Below are 18859 nucleotides of genomic sequence, written 5' to 3'. Positions count from 1 at the left end.
TAATATTTTTATTTATTTACTTAATTTTTATAGTTTTATCAAGATGTAACTGACACATGACAAAAATTTAAAGTGTACAAAATGATTTGATATATGTGTATATAGTGAAATGATTGCTACAATTACTTAACATCCATCACCTGACATAGTTACAAAATTTTTTCTTGTGATGAGAACGTGTAAGATGTAGTCTATTAGCAACTTTCAAATATACAGAACAGTATCGCTAACTGTAGTCACCATGTTGTACATCCCAGGACTTATTTGTCTTACAACTGGAAGCCTGTGCCTTTTGACCACCCCCACCCCAGTTCCCCCACCCTTCATCCTCACCTCCAGTGCCCCCACCCTCTATCCCTTGCCTCTGGAAGCCACAAATATCTATTTCCGTGAGTTTGAGTTTTTTAGATTCTACTTATAAGTGAGATCAGATAATATTTGTCTTTCTCTGGCTGACTTATTCACTTCCAATAAAGTGTCGAAGAGAAGTGATGAGAATGAAAATGCCTTTCCTGTTCTTGACCTTAGGGAAATCTTCAGTCTCTCGGCTTTCATTATGCACAGATGACTTTTTACCAGGTTAAGGGAGTTCCTTCTGATTCTTAGTTCGTTAATAGTTGTCGTTTTTTTTCCCCCTAAAATCAGGGATGAATACTAGGTTTTGTCCAAAATCAATTTCTGCATTCACTAGAATGATCAAACAGTTTAATTTTTTGCTTATTAATGTGATAAATTAAACGGATTGCTTTTGAAATGTAAATAGTGTTAATTTTCTCTGAGAGAAACCATACTTGATTGCAGTGTACTAATACTTTTATTGTCAAAGAAAGCAGAGGATGTTCCTGAGTATTCTTGGCTGGTTAAAAATGGTCCCCAAGGGTATTGCCTAAAGTCATAGGCCAGTTTTAAATGGGATTTGTCGTTCTGAGTCATCTAAATTCCTCTGTTAAAAAGAGACTACAGAAAGAGACATAAGCTGTGGAAGGAAGACAGAGGCAAATAAGACATCTGAGATGTTTCCATCTTCTGAGGAATATGTTCTGAAGGAGGCATTCCCAATCTGAATTCAACCCTGAGGATGTAGATCTGGTGGGGAGATGGCTAAGGATGAGAGCAGCATGGACTGAAGAGGGCAGATGAGGACGTGTGGTTTCAGGAGTGATGGTGGCCCCTATGGTATTTGAAACAGTTGATCCCCCCTTTCTTTGGAAGAGTTCTCACTTCCTTCCTCCATCTTCCGGACTCTGTTCTGTCTCCTGCCTCCTGGGCTGCTGTCCTCAGCCTCCTTTGCTGGCTCCTTATTTCTGAATATCAGAGGCATCCAGGACTTAGTCATAGGCCCTACTCTCCCTCTGAGGCCACTCCTTGGGTAATTTCATCCCATCTCATGGCTTTAAGTGTTTGAGGTATTTGAATAAAATTCAGACTCTTTGTCATGACCTCCAAAATTCAACCAGGTTGGGCACCAACTGCCTCCAGGACTATACTTACCTCCCCTTCCCCCTAGTCCAACGCACTTACAATCCCTTCAACATATCAGACATGTTCTCATATCAGGATCTTTATTTATTTATTAAAGGATCTGCTCTTCCCTTTTCTTGGAATGTGTTTTTCCAGATCTTGTCATGGCCACTCCCTAATTTTATTCAATTCTCAGCTCAAATACCTGAAGCAAGCCTTCCTCAACCCCTGAACTTCCTTACTTAAAATAGCTGTTTCAACCTGTGACAGTCTATCGCCTGACCTTCCTTTTCCTATCACAGGCCTTCCTGTCCCCGCATATGAAAGCCAGCACTGTAAGTCCATCATCTATCTCACGCACAATGAAGCAACAGCTAGGAAGCAACGGTGCTGCCATTTTTCCTTTTGACTCACTATGTACTCAAAAAACATTTGTTTGGTGAAGAAATAACAAATATTTCCTGACACTTTATGCATTAAGTTTTACAAATCATTTCTACTCGATGTATCGATTTTTTTTCCCCAGATATTTCTCTTGCAACTGTGTTACTTACACTTAGATGGCAGGGTTTTCTATTAATTTATTCAGAAAGACTAAATTTGCTTTTCTCAGGGATAGTGAACACAAAAGAACAAGAATGTTATAAAATTTGGTTGTCTGTCTCTTGCACAAAATATTTATGCTTTCTAAATCTAATGAGATGAATTATTGATTAAATGCCATCTTTGCTTCTCAAGTCTTAAAAATCCTTAATTTTTTTTCCAGTTTCTCTCTTTAGTTTGTGAGTGCATTAAAGGCATAGACTGTGAATTATTCATTCTTTTAGTCCCAGGGCCAGACTTAGAGCCTGGTGAATAGAAGGTTTATAATAGATGTTCCCTGAAAATGACAGAGGAATGACACAGGGAAATATAAGAATTTAAGTACAGAGTTATGTCTTTCTTCTGTAAAAATTGTCAAGGTTTTCATAAAAGTTTGTGATTCCTTATCTTCTTAATTAGTTGTCTTTTGTGTCCCAAATGATCTTAATTTAATTTCTCAAGAAACTCCCAACCTGCACTTAAATCTATTTCTAACCAGCCAACTTCCCCATTACTCACTGCAGATGGAGTGATATCTTAGAATGAATACACCTTCTGTAGGATCTATAAGAAAGAAGTAATAGAGGTCCAGGACAGGTCCACAGGGATGAGGCACAATTCAAACCAAATGAGCAAGATCTGACCATCATGGTTCTTATTCCATCACATATGGGCTCAATGGAATCACAATAAAGAGAGAAACTTATATCTCTGCCTAACTGATGTTTATGCAACCTAGAAGGTTCTGGCATGATGGTTTAGTAGGCAAGACAGCCTTTATTCCTTAAAATTAAATTTAAAAAGTGCTTTATTTCTTCCTAGAGTGATAGTCACTGTAAAATGTTAAAATGATATTATTAATATCATAGTATTAATAGATATAGTATTAATCACTTTACCCCATGAAACAAAACCACCATTTTGGTTACATGCTGCTGTATAACAAACCCCAAATGTAAGGGCCTTAAAATACTAGTAGTCATTTGATTGTTGTGTCTCAGAGTCCTAGGAATTGACTGCAGACAACCAGGGCAATTTTCACTTAGAGCTGTGAAACATGACAACATTTTTGCCATCAGTGTTGAAGCTAGGATATCAGCTGGAGTCTCACTCCCTCACGGGGTGGGTGCCTGGCAGGGAGACTCAGAGGCTTGTTGGCTGGAACATCCGGGGTACCTTGTGCGTCTCTCTCTGACTCTCTGTGGTCTCTCCAGCAGGGCGACCTCAGAGTAGAGGGACTTCTTCCATGCTGATTCAGGCCCCAGAGTGCATTCTTGAGACAGTGCTACAGGAAAGTGTACAAGGTGTTCTAAGAGCCTCAGGGATCACACAACACCACTCTGGGATCCTCTGTTGGTCAAAGCCACCCCCACAGTCCTCCAGGTTCAGGGGAGGGGCCTCAGACTCCACCTCTTGATGAGGAAGTGGCAAGTCCTTCAAGAGCATGTGGGACGGAAATGTTGTTGCGTCCGTTCTTGGAAAACATAACCTGCCATGGCCACTGTTAATATTTTGCTGACTCTCCTCCCAAGCATCTCCTTCTGCATATTCTGTTTTACATAAGTGGATTTTAATGATGCAGACCATTATAAAACCTTATTTGCTCTTATTAGATCACTTGTTACATTGCAACTCCAGTACTCTTGCCTGGAAAATCCCATGGATGGAGGAGCCTGGTGGGCTGCAGTCCATGGGGTCACTAAGAGTCGGACACAACTGAGTGACTTCACTTTCACTTTCACTTTTCACTTTCATGCATTGGAGAAGGAAATGGCAACCCACTCCAGTGTTCTTGCCTGGAGAATCCCAGGGATGGGGGAGCCTGGTGGGCTTCTGTCTATGGGGTCACACAGAGTCGGACACGACTGAAGCGACTTAGCAGCAGCAGCAGTTACATTGCAGGTTAGTAATATGTCTTGTCACACAGTGAGTTAGCAGCAGACTTGGGCCAGATCTGAAGCCTCTTGAGGAAAAATCTAGCTCTCATGCTGATCCACGTGGAATAAAGAAAGCAGAGGTCAAGTGACAGTTCCTGTTGGAGCTATGGGATAAGGTGGATATTGAGGTACTCGAGGAAGGATGTTAAGAGGATGTTTGGTAACCTATAGAAAAGCAGGTGGATTTTACACTTGCTTTTTAGTAATGTAGTTTGAAGGAATTGGTAACAACTGTCCTCAAAGATGCACTAGCTGAACTATAGGTACTACATGCATGTCTTACTGTCTAAGTTATGAACAATTTTCACAGAATTCTCTAGTTGCATAGGTTATAATCAGTATGTATGTTACTGTTGTGAGTCACCATGGTAATAAGGCACTCTGTTTCCAAGACCAGTGCTGTGTGGAAAAGCTCCAGCCCCGCAGTGACTGGAATAGGAAGCAGATTTCTGAAACTCCATCAAAAGTTAAACCATCACATCTATGCCATGAACTCTGAGCAGAATCCTCCATTTTGCAATGGGGACAAAGGAATTCAGATGCTCAGGGCATCACAGGGAGAGCCCTTTTCCCATGAAGGAGTCTCCTCAGGGCCCCTTTCATGTCCTTGTTCCTCAGGCTGTAGATGAAGGGGTTCATCATGGGGATCACCACGGTGAACAGCACTGCCCCAATCTTGTCTCTGTTGTCAGGGTCAGAGGATGAAGGGAAGAAGTAGACCCCTGCAATGGTCCCATAGAAGAGGAACACAACTGTCAGGTGAGAGCCACAGGTGGAGAAGGCTTTCCACCGCCCCTCTGTGGGTGAGAGTCTCAGGACAGCCCTGATGATGCAGACGTAGGAGATGAGGGTGAGGGCGAAGGGCAGGGTGATGACCGACGAGCCCACGACAAAGAGCACGAGCTCATTGGCCGTCGTGTCTGAGCAGGACAGCCTGAGCAGCGGGGCCAAGTCACAGAAGAAGTGCGGGAGGGCATTGCCATCACAGAAGACCAGTCGAAGGAGCAGAAGGGTATGTGTCAGGGCGACAGCATTACTGAGGACCCAGGGGATGGCGGTCAGCCAAAGGCAGAGCCTGGGTCCCATGATGGCCGTGTAGTTCAGAGGGCGGCAGATAGCCACAAAGCGGTCACAGGCCATGACCCCCAAGAGGAAGTTGTCAATGACAACAAAGACAATAGAAAAATACATCTGTGTGACGCAGCTCTCATAGGAGATGGATGGACTTTTGGTCTGAATATTCATCAGCATTTTGGGGACTGAGGTGGAAATGGAGGAAATATCAGCAAAGGCTAGGTTGGCGAGGAAGAGGTACATGGGGGTGTGAAGGTAAGAGTCCAAGCCGATGGCCAGAATGATGAGCCCGTTCCCCACCACAGTGGCCAGGTACATAGCCAGGAAAAGCGCAAAGAGGAGCTCCTGCTGCTCAGGTTGGGTGGAGAGTCCCAGGAGGAGGAATTCAGAGACACTCGTTTGGTTTCCTTGATGCATATTTCTGCTGATCTGGAGAAAGGAACACAAAGTCTTCACCCCCACATGAAAACCCAATGTAATACTATTCAACTGGGGTCATGGCAGAGAGGTGGGCACTCCCTCCAGGCTGAAGGGGAATGAAGGGTGGAAAAAGGTTACTTAATAAGGGAACTATTTCAGCTGTGCAGAGACTCAGGAAATGCCTTAGAAAGAAAAGACAGGGACATGATAGATACTTCTCGATGAATATGTTTTAAGCTCTAACATGGTTCTGAATGTGATTTTTACAGTTGGCTCCAAATTAGTGATAAGCCCTGAACTGAGGACAATATATGAGGTATGTTCCATTCTCTAAAGATGTGAGATAGTTCTGGAGGAATTACTTAAAAATTAACTAACCGGTCCCAAGACCTTCCCCACCATTCACTTGCATCCTTTTGAAGAGTCATTAAAGTGAAGAGTTTGGGGAGTAGCCAACTGAGTGTTAGGTGTGCTCATGAGAATACACTATATGTGGGTTCTCCTTCCCACTCAAATTCAAGGGACAATCCCAAAAGAACTGTTCTCGGAGAAGGTGTACAAGAAAGGGAGACCAGACAATTACTTCATTTATGGTTAGATGTTAGGTGAATGGAGAAAGTTTACGGGACACGTAAGAGCCTAAAGTCTTCTGTTTTCCTCTCTGTCGGAAGATGGGAGGCACAGTGCATCAGCTCACTACTGAAATGGCAGGACCATCCTGCATCCTCACACGGGACACAGCGCGAGTTGCCCACAGGCCAAGTGGTGGCTGCAGGAGCTCATTGAGCTCAAGCTTCCTTGTTGGGACTCCAACCAGGAAGAAGCCTTTTGGGGAAGAGGAAGTTATAGAATAAGGGATCAGGGAGGGGCTGTCTTAGGAAACGGGCAGTCATAGAGAGATCAGGGAGAAAGCTCATCGCCTTTGTCAAGGAAATGCTTCATGGAGCAGTGCCTGAAAGGCCTCTGAAGAATCCCAAGTGTTCTCACGATGGAGCAGGCCTGCCACCAGCAACTCACCGCCCCCTAGTATTCCATGGCAGCAGACAGAAGATGTCCCTTTCCACTGCCAGCCTTCTCCTTGCGGCTCCCTGCGACACACCCCCACACTGCAGAGCAGACTCAGCTCAAAAGGGAGGACACAGACTGTGAAGGATGCGAAACTGAAGTTTCTAATTGGGCCGGGCTTTTGGCCACCTGGAGGTGAGCCTTTAGTTCCAAGGTAAAACTTATTTTTAAATAGTAAAAATGATCAGAAAATGATGAGAACCTCCCAAGGTGTTACCCGGGGCAGGGGTATTGGACTCAGTATGGTTTTCCTCGTGACTATTGGGAAGAACACTGGCTTGAGAGCCAAGAGGTTTGGGTCTCATCCTCTGCTCTCATAGTATTGTCTCCCTCTCATTTTTTCTCTCTCTTCTATTATCTCCAAAATCTTCATCCCTCAAAGATTAGAGAGAGAGCCAAGTCTCCATGTAGGTTTTCTTTCCATGAAGGAGTCAGAAGAAAATCAATTCTCAATCCCAGGATTCTGGAAAACTGAAGGCAGTGAAGACTGGAGTAGGAGGTCTGGGGTCTCTTTGCCCCCATGAAGAGTGGCTTACAGACTTAGAGAGAGACAGAGAGAGAAGCTTAGAGTGGAGGTGCCAAGGCAAAAATAAAGAGAGACAAAGAAACAAGCAGGCCAGACACAGACCAGACATCTAACCTCAGGGCCAGACACGGAGCAGCCTTAGAGGGTCCTATGAGGGTTAAGCCCTGGACTGGTTTGGGATCGACTAGCATGAGCAAGTGTGTATTTTGAGTGACAATCTCACCTTCCTGCCCTCCCTGTCCTGCCACCAGAAGTCCTGCAAAACTCGCCCGAGTCCCTGGGGCCCCTGCCTAACTAGCTGAGAGCCGCGGTGCTACAGTCTAAACGGGCTCACCTCTGAAAGACGCTAGGACCTCAGGAAGTCACTGGACTGTAGACCCCGCAGCATAGCTTGTTGATGACAAGGCTGCAGGGGGAGACAGAGAGCAGGTCCCGTGTACTTCCCAGAAGCAGGCTCTTTCCCCAAGCACAGAACTGATAAAGACACGGGCCGGACTCACAAGGGACAGTCAATTCCTCCTAGGCCCTGGGGACGGTGTCCCTGAAGGCTTTCCTCAGGACAGATGGTTGTTTTCACACCCCAGGCTCAGTGAGGTATACAGGGAATAGATGGGCTGCTCGGCTTTTTTGTTTGTTTGCCTTCAGATGCCTCTTCCCACCTGTGATTCCAGGTTTGTAACTTAGTCGCTTATTACCTTTGGTAGCAAGTGAATTGTTTGCTGCATGTCTTATGTTCCTAGTGAGGTAGATGGTAAGAATTTTGAGAGTTCCTTCTCTGCTTTCTCACTAGTGCCAAGTAGAGAGAAAACAGTAAACACCTCAAAAGCCAACTGTAATTCCTGCACTAGGGATTATGACTCCAAAGAGACGCCATCTCTCGTGGAAGGGGGTAGGTTACAGTCTCCTTCCCACTTGAATGAATGTCGGTGTTGGAAGGGAATCTAGGGACCCAGTGATTTGGCCCTTGGGGCTCGTAGTTGCAAACTAAAGAAATAAACTCTGGGGTTTTAATGTTGAATGGAAACGTATTGCAATGATATTCAGTTGTTCACAGATACACTGGGAAGGCTGGAAATATAGACCCTGAAATAGACAGGAAAAAGAAGGCTGCGTATACAGTGAACGTGAAAGTTGCTCAGTTGTGTCTGACTCTTTGCGACCCCATGGACTGTAGCCCACCAGGCTTCTCCATCCATGGAATTCTCCAGACAAGAATACTGGAGTAGGGAACTACCATTCCCTTCTCCAGGGCAACTTCCTGACCCAGGGATTGAACCTGGATCTCCTGCATTGCAGGCAGATTCTTTACTGTCTGAGCCACGAGGGAAGCTCATATAGCCAGAAAGACAACCAAAATTAGTAGACTGCTACTTCTAATCACTGCACGTGCTTCATAATCTAGTCAGTTACTTCTCACCCAAACCAAGAACAGTCATCTCCTCCTCAACAGGAATCAGTGTAACCTATGGACTAACGGTATAGATATTTGTGACTAATATTTAAAATTACTGAGTAATGGAGAAAAAAAAGGCAAATTATTCTATCTGTCTGGTCATGACTAGGAAAAAAAATGTGTGTGAAGCCAGAATCCTTATTTCTATAACTTGACCATGAGACATATTTTTGAGTTCCTTCTCCTACTACTGCTATGGTCTGAATATTTGTGTCCCCTTAAAATTAATATGCTGAAACATGACCCCAGCTTATGGCATTAGGAGGTATAGTCTTTGAAGTTGATTAGGTCATGGGGACAGAGCCCTCAGGAATGGGATTAGCATCCTTATAAATGAGGTCTGAAAAAGCTCCCTTGACCCTTTCACTTTGTGATGATATAATCAAAAAATGGCAGTCCATAAACCAGGAGGCAGACTCTCACCAGACACTGAATTGCTAGAGTCTTGGTCTTGGACTTCTAGCCTCCAGGACTGTAAGCAATAAATTTCTGTTGTTGATAAGCCACCCGATTTATGGTATTTTGTTACAGCAGCCCAAAGGGACTATGATGACTACTATCTCATCACAGGTCTTCTCATTTCTAGAGCCTGAAGGAAGAATTTAAGTCTTGATATTTTATGGGGCAGATGAAATCCCAGGGGTTTAAGGAGGAGGACAGTAAAGGATGCAGAGGCTAGGCTAGATGCAACACAGTGCAATGAAAGACACTGTTGTGAGGGTGATTGTTCACCAGAAGCGTGGTCTTCTTAGATATATTCAATCAACATACTCCTTGGAAGGAGAAATCCTAGCTGGGATCAGTCCAGGGAGAGAGGAAATGGATACTTATGTGCCCTGTTCCTTTTCGTCTCTTGCTTCCCATCAGCCAACGTCCATCCCATGGGGGCCTGACAATCTCGAACTTGCAAGTTGCATCACCTGTCCCCTTGGTGGCCACACAGGAAGTCAGGAATCAAATTCCATGAGAAAACTATTGGAGTCCAGAAGCTGAGGGAAGCCCTGCATGAGCATATAGGCTTAATGTGGGTGTCAGCCAGTGAGAGAGCTTGGAAAAAGATGGCAGAGTTCCACAGGGGAGCTATGCCTAGAAAGACAAAGGCAATATAAGGCTTGTGTCCAACACCATCCAACTCTTGTGCTACTCATATCTATTCACATCCTCTCATTATCTCTGGCTCTCTGGTATAATTTTTGCCAAACAATGAACATACTCTGAGAAGGGAAGCTCAAGCCCATTTAGTCTAGAGCAAGGCTTCTCGTTCTTTTACCCATTGTTGCCCAGGCACGTCCTTAAGGAGCCTTTATAGATCCTTTAGCCTCACTTCCCGAAATCTCCCATGAAATCAAACACGATGACATAAGATTTTGTCAGACAGGGTTGAGGTTTGGAAAGGCACAAACAATTAAAATGTCTGATGTTTTCACCCCCGAAGGACTTTTACCCTCTTGAGGGTGAATATCATCCTTGTTGAGACCCTCCCAGGGCGGTGGCAAGTCTTGATCTCCTGCAAAATTAAGTCAAAAATGTCATCAGAAAATAGTGCCGTCCTCCTGTCTGCAGCTGGCACTCCCTCCCTCCACCAATGGCCTCCCCCCCGCCACCATCACTCAGTAGATGCCCTCGCTCAGGGCTCATCCTGTGGCGGGTCTAGATGGTTTCCTGGGGAACCCAGAACTTTCCCCAAGCTCCGCCACAGTATGAGCCATGAGTGAGGGAATTCACCAAAACAAAGCCTTTGTTCACACATACAAAAATTTAGCCAATCTTTAGGCCAGCTTTCTTTATTATCACCAAGCATCAGAAACAGCACAAAGGTCCTCACAAGAGGAAGGGAACAACAAGCACAGCAACAACGAGAAAACCACTGCATAAAATGTATGTTACGGAATGCTACTCTGCAATTTAAATATTCTACTATGGATATCAAGTAACAATATAGGGGGACCTCAAACTGAATTATTCTAAGTGGAAGACATCACAAAGACTGCATATTCCATGATTCTAGTTAAGGACACATTTGCAAAGGCAAAATTATATGCAAACATGATGGGCTATGAGGGGCAATGGGTTGGCGACTGGGTTAACTGCAAAGAGACTCAGGGAAATGCACAGTGGGTGGCTGTGGTAATGCTACCTGACTCTGCGTTTGGTCAGATTCTTACAGGAAAAAGTACGCATCTTACTGTTTGAAAATTATGTGCCAATCAAAAATGAAAATAATGTAAAATAACCAAAAAAAAATGTACACACTCAAAATATCCAATGTGGTCCCCACAGATAGTCTAATTACTTCTTCCTAGAAAAGTAGGAAGAAATACTGTAGATGTTCTCATGGAGACAGCCCTTGAGAGCATCATGTCTCTGTAAGTCACTCCTGGTTCCCATGCATTAGCTTCTGAAATCCAACATGACTCTTGATGACCTCCCTTTAGAGGAACCAGACTGTGGTCCTAGGCTCTGTGATCACCCTGTATTCATCTAAATGTTAATAGTTGTTTGTACCCCCAGGTCCTGTTCTGGCTGTTAGGATTTCCTATGACTCTGCAGCCATAGCCGAGGAAATACTCCAAGGTAAAAATGACATTGAGTAAATATAATAAGCTTTACTTATATTTTGTATAATTTAATTATATTAAAAATATAAACCCTCCTCTCAAGTTATTTTATAGACATTTCTTTATTTGCTATTTATAAACACAATTCTGTGGATTTGGGGGGGAAAGTAATTCTATTACATTTATTTTACAAATGAAGAGGTAAATGATTTCTCCAAGAGCACATAAAGAATGCATGGAGAATTCTGAACTTGAACCCATATTAACACAGTTTCCACTATTATTCCCTGACTTAGAGACCTTGAAATCTTTGAACAGCACTTGAGAGAGCTTCTCTAACAGTATTTATGCATTATTCCATGGCTGAATTATTTATTCCAAACAACTCTCAGGATTGGCTGCTGCTTGTTTTTAAGCAGCCAAATAAGCTTCTATACTCAATTGCTATTGTTTAGTAACTAAGTTGCATCCAATTCTTTGCAACCTCACAGACTGTAGCCCACCAGGCTCCTCTGTCCATGGGATTTTCCAGGCAAGAATACTGGAGTGGGCTGCCATTCCCTTCTCCAGGGGACCTTCCTGACCCAGGGATTGAACTCATATCTCCTACACTGTCAGGCAGATTCTTTACTGCATTACACACTTTCAGGGAAAACCGTAATTCATGCAAAAGTAGTGTGGCAGCTACACCCAGTGATTTACTAAGCACAGATATGTTAACAGATATTTCAAAAAAATTTTTAAACATGGAGGAGTTTTCTTTTAAGAAGCTGCATATTAAATATCGGTAGGAAGTTAGGTGATACTTAGAAACATTATCATGATGTTGCTCTAAAAACATTATTGAAAAAGATAGTCTAGGTGATGCTCTGATTAGGTACTAATTTTATCTTGTTCACTATATGTGAGCCTCTTATTAGAGGCAAAAAAAAAAAAAGGAGAGTTATATGACCCTTCTTTAAGTTACAACAGAGACCAAAGCAAGTTAGTAAGATCCAAATTTCGTTTTAATATTTTCCCAGAATTTTATTTTTAATATTTCTAGCATAGCTATCTATGTTGGCAGTGATATGGATAAAAATATAGACTTTTGATTAGGTTTTAAATGGGTTTAAATCTTGAATCATCCTAATATCAGCTGTGTACTTGTAGAGCACCACATTCCTTCAGAAATCCTCAATTCTCCAACAGTAAAATAAGAAAAAGAATGCTACCTACCTTGCACACAAACACACTTTTATGTATTACGCTCTTAGCATTTGTTTCAGAACATAGTATATAATAACATGCTGTGTACGTTAAGTTTGGCAAGCATAAAGCCTTCACGGGCTAGGCTTGTAAAGTGCAGTTGCTTTAGGTGGAAACTGATAGAGAATAGGAGACAGCATCGCATGGCTGTCTGTCCAGAGGGTTCTGATTCAAATAAAAGGAATTAAAATATTGTTCCTTCTGGCTTACTTCACTCTGTATAATAGGCTCCAGTTTCATCCACCTCATTAGAACTGATTCAAATGTATTCTTTTTAATGGCTGAGTAATACTCCATTGTGTATATGTACCGCAGCTTGCTTATCCATTCATCTGCTGATGGACATCTAGGTTGCTTCCATGTCCTGGCTATTATAAACAGTGCTGCGATGAACATTGGGGTACACGTGTCTCTTTCCCTTCTGGTTTCCTCAGTGTGTATGCCCAGCAGCGGGATTGCTGGATCATAAGGCAGTTCTATTTCCAGTTTTTTAAGGAATCTCCACACTGTTCTCCATAGTGGCTGTACTAGTTTGCATTCCCACCAACAGTGTAAGAGGGTTCCCTTTTCTCCACACCCTCTCCAGCATTTATTACTTGGAGAATGGCATTGAAACATGTAAAATATCATGTATGAAACGAGTTGCCAGTCCAGGTTCGATGCACGATACTGGATGCTTGGGGCTGGTGCACTGGGATGACCCAGAGGGATGGAATGGGGAGGGAGGAGGGAGGAGGGTTCAGGATGGGGAGCACATGTATACCTGTGGCAGATTCATTTTGATATTTGGCAAAACTAATACAATTATGTAAAGTCTAAAAATAAAATAAAATTGAAGAACAAAAAAAAAAATATATTGTTCCTACCAAGAACAGGTTCACATAAAATATTTAACAACTTGGGGTTTGCCACTAAAACAGACCTGCAGGGTAAAGGCAAGCCACAAATAATTATTCACCTTCCATCTGTGGTGCAAATATGGGATTATCGTACTGAAAAAAGAATGAGTTTAAGGAAAGGAGCAGAGAACGCAATGGCAACCCCCTCCAGTACTCTTGCCTGGAAAATCCCATGGACGGAGGAGCCTGGTGGGCTGCAGTCCATAAGGTCACTAAGAGTCAGACACGACTGAGCGACTTCACTTTCCTGCATTGGAGGAGGAAGTGGCACCCCACTCCAGTGTTCTTGCCTGGAGAATCCCAGGGACGGGGGAGCCTGGTGGGCTGCCGTCTCTGGGGTTGCAGAGTCGGACACGACTGAAGCGACTTAGCAGCAGCAGCAGCAGCAAAAGGAGACTCTTTAAACACAAGTTAAAATATGTATTTCAATAAATTTTTTTTTTTAAGAAAACTAGCCACATGAAAGTACCAAACCAAGCAATTGTATGAGAGGAGCAGGAACAGAGTGAAACTTACAGTGACTTTATGGTGAGACAAAAGGCAAATTGAAGAAGAAGTTTCAAGATTTCACAGCTCACACATAAAGCACCACATATTGCACCCACCTTGCCAAATCATTGCAGAAACCATCATTCTCTCCTAACAATGTTATAGCTGACACTAAGCAGGCCATGATAACAGGCTTACTCATTGGTTTTTAATGCAATATCTCATTTAATTATTCGATAACATCTTGAGTTAGATCTCATTAATATTTTTACTTTGTAAATGGAAAACTTTAGGTTCAGGGGACTTATGTTAGGATTCATGATTTCTGACAGCAAACAGTAGGGCTGATCTGCACCTCATCCCAGAGTCCAAGCTCTGTATGTGATGTTATGCTTTCCCTACAGAATCACTAGTTGTATAAGTCCCTACTGCTCGGGTTATCCCACCACATACACTATGTATATAAGTCTCAGTAACTACACTGGGGAACTCCAAACACAGGATTTGAACCAATGGAACGAATGAGCAATTTTAAACTAAGTTAAATTTAATTTGATTTAAATTCAATTTAATTACAGTTAAATTTACTTATTTACAGTTAATACTTTGGCCACCTGATGTGAAGAGCTGACTCATTGGAAAGGACCCTGACACTGGGAAAGATTGAAGGCAGGAGGAGAAGGGGACGACAGAGGATGAGATGGTTGGATGGCATCTCCAACTTAATGGACATGAGTTTGAGTGAACTCAGAAAGATGATGAAGGGCAGGGAAACCGGGTGAGCTGTAGTCCATAGGGTTGCAAAGAGTCAGACACGACTGAACAAAAACTTGATTTAAATTCAATTAAGACCATTTTGCTTAGGAATCACTCTATTTGGACCAGAAACTTGGCTTGCCATCAATACTTATATAAATATGAATCGAATCAGTCAGTCCTAAAGGAAATCAACCCCGAATATTCATTGGAAGGACTGATGCTTAAGTTGAAGCTCCAATACTTTGACTACCTGGTGTGAAGATTTGACTAACTGGAAAAGACTTTAATTCTGGGAAAGATTGAAGGCAAAAGGAAAAGGGGGTGGGAAAGGATGAGAATGTTAGATAATATCACAGATTAAATGGGCATGAATCTGAACAAATTCTGGGAGATAGTGAAGGACAGGGGAGCCTGGCATGCTGCAGTCCATGGGGTCACAAGGAGTTGGACACAACTTAGCAAAATTGAACAACAGTGACAACAACAAAATATGAATAAATTACTCACCATCTTGTTCCTCACTATTTAAATGAAAATAAAAACTAACCAACCTCTAGAAATTGCTGAAATGAGTCATGAATGGATATATATGCAAAGTGTCTAGAGCGATTATGGCAGTTGAGTAATGTAATAGTGTAAGCTTTTACTAGGATAGAAAAAACTGAATTAGCAGAGACAGAGTATCCCAGATATGTCATCTTGGACAAGTCATTAAATTTTCCAAATCTCAGTTTGCAAATATACAAAATTTTTAAACTAGAGAGATAGGGTCTCTGTTGGTTTGGGAAAGTTTACAATTTAATAGTTTTTAAATCTAGATAATTAATGTATTAAATTTTGTAGTTCGATATCAACAATCTTGAAATATGTATTCAGTTCAGTTCAGTCACTCAGTCATGTCCAACTCTTTGCAACCCCATGAATTGCAGGACACCAGGCCTCCCTGTCCATCACTAACTCCCAGAGTTCACCCAAACTCATGTCCATCGAGTTGATAATGCCATCCAGCCATCTCATCCTCTGTCGTCCCCTTCTGCTCCTTCCCCCTAATCCCTCCTAGCATCAGAGTCTTTTCCAATGAGTCAACTCTTCACATGAGGTGGCCAAAGTATTGGAGTTTCAGCTTCAGCATCAGTCCTTCCAAAGAACACCCAGGACTGGTCTCCTTTAGGATGGACTAGTTGGATCTCCTTGCAGTCCAAGAGACTCACAAGAGTCTTCACCAGCACCACAGTTCAAAAGCATCAATTCTTCAGTGCTCAGCTTTCTTCACAGTCCAACTCTCACATCCATACATGACCACAGGAAAAACCATAGCCTTGACTAGACAGACCTTTGTTGGCAAAGTAATATCTCTGATTTTCAATATGCTATCTAGGTTGGTCATAACTTTTCTTCCAAGGAGTAAGCGTCTTTTAATTTCATGGCTGCAATCACCATCTGCAGTGATTTTGGAGCCCCCCAAAATAAAGTCTGACACTATTTCCACTGTTTCCCCATCTATTTGCCATGAGGTGATGGGACCAGATGCCATGATCTTCATTTTCTGAATGTTGAGCTTTAACCCAACTTTTTCACTCTCCTCTTTCACTTTCATCAAGAGGCTTTTTAGTTCCTCTTCACTTTCTGCCATAAGAGTGGTGTCATCTGCATGAAACATGTATTAGCTATAATGAAATAAGCATGTGGTATATATGACAGAGGATGAGATGGCTGGATGGCATCATTGACTCAATGGACATGAGTTTGAGTAAACTCCGGGAGTTGGTGATGGACAGGGAGGCCTGGCGTGCTGCAGTCCATGGGGTTGCAAAGAGTCGGACATGACTGAGCGACTGACTGAACTGAGCTGAACTGATATAAACATTTCAGTTTCACTGCAATTTTTATTTCACTTAACACTCTTGTCCTTACTTTCACTTGCTACAGGACATCTCACAATTCCCAAAGAACATCAATGGACAACAGGATGGAAGTGACCCAATGTGTCCTCATGTCCAGCTCTGCAACCCCAGGGACTGTCACCCGCCAGGCTCCTCTGTCCATGGGAGTCTCCAGGCAAGAATACTGGAGTGGGTCGCCATTCCCTTCTCCAGAGGATCTTTCCAGTCCAGGTTTTGTTTTGTTTTGTTTTGTTTTTCCAGTCCAGGTTTTGAACCCAGGTCTCCTGCATTGCAGGCAGATTCTTTACTGTCTGAGCCATCAAGGAAGCCCTCTTTGCAGTTTACAAGGTCATCTCCTATAATGCTTGTGCTGCTCAGATGTTCTTTTTTGCAGCCTTTGCCACTCTGGTGAATTACTTTTTGACATCAGTAGCCTGTGTTCACTATGCAGCAGTGTGTAAGCCCCTAAATTATACCACCACCATGACACCACGTGTGTGTGCACATCTGATCATAGGCTATGTTTGTGGCTTCCTGAAAGCCTCCATCCATATTGGAAATACATTCTGTCTCTCTATCTGTAGACCCAATGTGGTCCATCACTTTTTCTGTGCTATTCCAGCCATCATGGCTCTGTCTTGTTCTGACAGGCATGTAAGGGAGAGGGTTCCTGTTTACGTAGCCAGCTTCAACATCTTTTTTGTTCTATTGGTTATCTTCACAGCCTACATATTCATATTTATCACCGTCCTAAAGATGCACTCCTCTGCAAGGTACCAGAAGGCTTTATCCACCTGTGTCTCCCACCTCACTGAAGTCTCCGTCTTTTATGGGACACTCATTTTCATGTACTTAGAGCCCAGCTCCAGACATCTGATGGACACTGACAAATGGCATCTGTGTTCTACAGTAGGGTCATCCCCAAGATCAATTCTGTGGTCTCTAGCCTGAGGAACAAGGAAGTCAAGAGTGCCTTCAAGAAGGTTCTTTAGTAGGCAAAACTGTAGGTTTGTGATTTTTGATGTCATAGGATTCATGTCAACCTTGTTTTATTTTTCTCAGGTCTTCTCCATGTACGCAATCACATTTAAAGGCCACACTGAATTAAATTCCTGAAGGGATATCCTTCTCAAGGAAAATTTATGTCCAGAATAATAAAACCTGAATGCAAATGGCTAAGATGAAGCACATCATATCTGTGTCCCACTTGTCAAAAGCTTTGTCAAGGAGATTTTTGACTAAATAACTTATTCTATATGCATGTCCTCTACCACACGCCACTCTAAAGATACGTGTGGAACAGAGGCACAGGTAAGCCTGTGAACAGAGGTCCATGTATGTGCCTCACATGGATGCATGTATATGGGATTGTGAAATTTGCCATATATGATGGAATGTGTCTGGTTTCTTTATCTAAATAATTCAAGTAATTAATTGGAGTATTAAAACATCAATTTGTTTAATGCTACTTATTTTTTTGTTGAATTTCATAAGTGTTATAGCACTTATAAATGTTATGTGTCCTAAAATTGAAAATAAAATGATAAACTTTAAATAAAAGTATTTGCTTTTTCACCAGCACATTTTATGTGTAGATTCATAAGTATAGCACATTAACTTAATTTTTATGAGTTGACTGAGTCATTTTATACAATCAACATGTTCACATTAAATTTCCCAAAAGAGCCAGAGTCCAATAAGAATGGAGAAAAAAAATTAAAACATTTTTAATTAGAAAATCACTGCATATAGGTTATAATTGACTGAAATTATTCTGAATGTTCATATAAATATAAACATGACATATCTGTCAGCATGTTTCTCATCTTGGAACCATTTCTAATTATTATTTTAAATGGTTCTTTAATTTAAGAACTATTTTAGATTACATAAAATTATCAAAAATAGAACCAAATGCTTCTATGTAATACTGTGGAAGGCTGAAAATAGCCTGCCTAAAGATCCAAGGCTTAATTACTGGAATCTGTGAATACTAATTTATATGGCAAGAAAAATGACTATGTAGAATGACTATTAAGAATTTTAATTTGAGAGGTTATCCTGAATTATCTCTTTGTATCCTAAACCCTAAGGAAATCCCATGTATTATTATAGGAAGGAGTTAGAGAGGATAGGATTCTGGGAAAATGCAGGAAGAGAATGCAGAAAGACCGGGAATATGGGTGCTTATCTAAACAACAACTGCACAGGCAGAATCTGTCTAATGTAAAAATTTGGGAACTCTGGACTCTGAAGACTTGCAACCTTCAGAGGAAGATTTCGATGATAAATTTTGCTTGATTTCAGCTTTTAGAGACCCATTCCCCACCCCTCGTGGTGTTACAGAGAGCTGTGTTTGTGTTCCTAGAGCAGCTTTCAGCAGCCAGAGTGGCAAAAAGGACTCTCATCTTCCCAATATTGGGAACTTGTGCCCTGCTTTCTGATCGTTGCTTCTAATCACAAAGTTGCAGAGATAGGCAGCCATTTTTGCTGCAATAGAGATCT

The 18859-nt window shown here is 42.2% G+C and overlaps 1 protein-coding gene and 1 long non-coding RNA gene across 3 annotated transcripts; one reads left to right on the top strand and one right to left on the bottom strand.

Annotated features, from left to right (window-relative positions):
• Positions 1-4523: 4523 nt before the first annotated feature.
• On the bottom strand, positions 4524-5510 carry LOC129628590 (olfactory receptor 1S1-like). The gene has a single exon (XM_055548042.1). It carries the CDS (start codon positions 5469-5471, stop codon positions 4524-4526), a length of 948 nt encoding a protein of 315 aa, XP_055404017.1. The 5' UTR covers positions 5472-5510.
• Positions 5511-5668: 158 nt separating this feature from the next.
• LOC129628589 (uncharacterized) lies at positions 5669-17904 on the top strand. Of its 2 annotated transcripts, none has more exons than XR_008702830.1 (4): positions 5669-6693; positions 11030-11092; positions 16401-16585; positions 17079-17904. It is a non-coding gene; the product is annotated as an uncharacterized LOC129628589 (long non-coding RNA). The 2 variants fall into 2 exon arrangements; XR_008702829.1 differs by having other exon boundaries at positions 5673-6693; positions 17417-17904.
• Positions 17905-18859: the final 955 nt, after the last annotated feature.

Source organism: Bubalus kerabau, chromosome 15 (assembly GCF_029407905.1).
Source record: "Bubalus kerabau isolate K-KA32 ecotype Philippines breed swamp buffalo chromosome 15, PCC_UOA_SB_1v2, whole genome shotgun sequence".
Classification (NCBI taxonomy): domain Eukaryota; kingdom Metazoa; phylum Chordata; class Mammalia; order Artiodactyla; family Bovidae; genus Bubalus; species Bubalus kerabau.
This window is presented reverse-complemented; position numbering and strand designations above follow the sequence as displayed.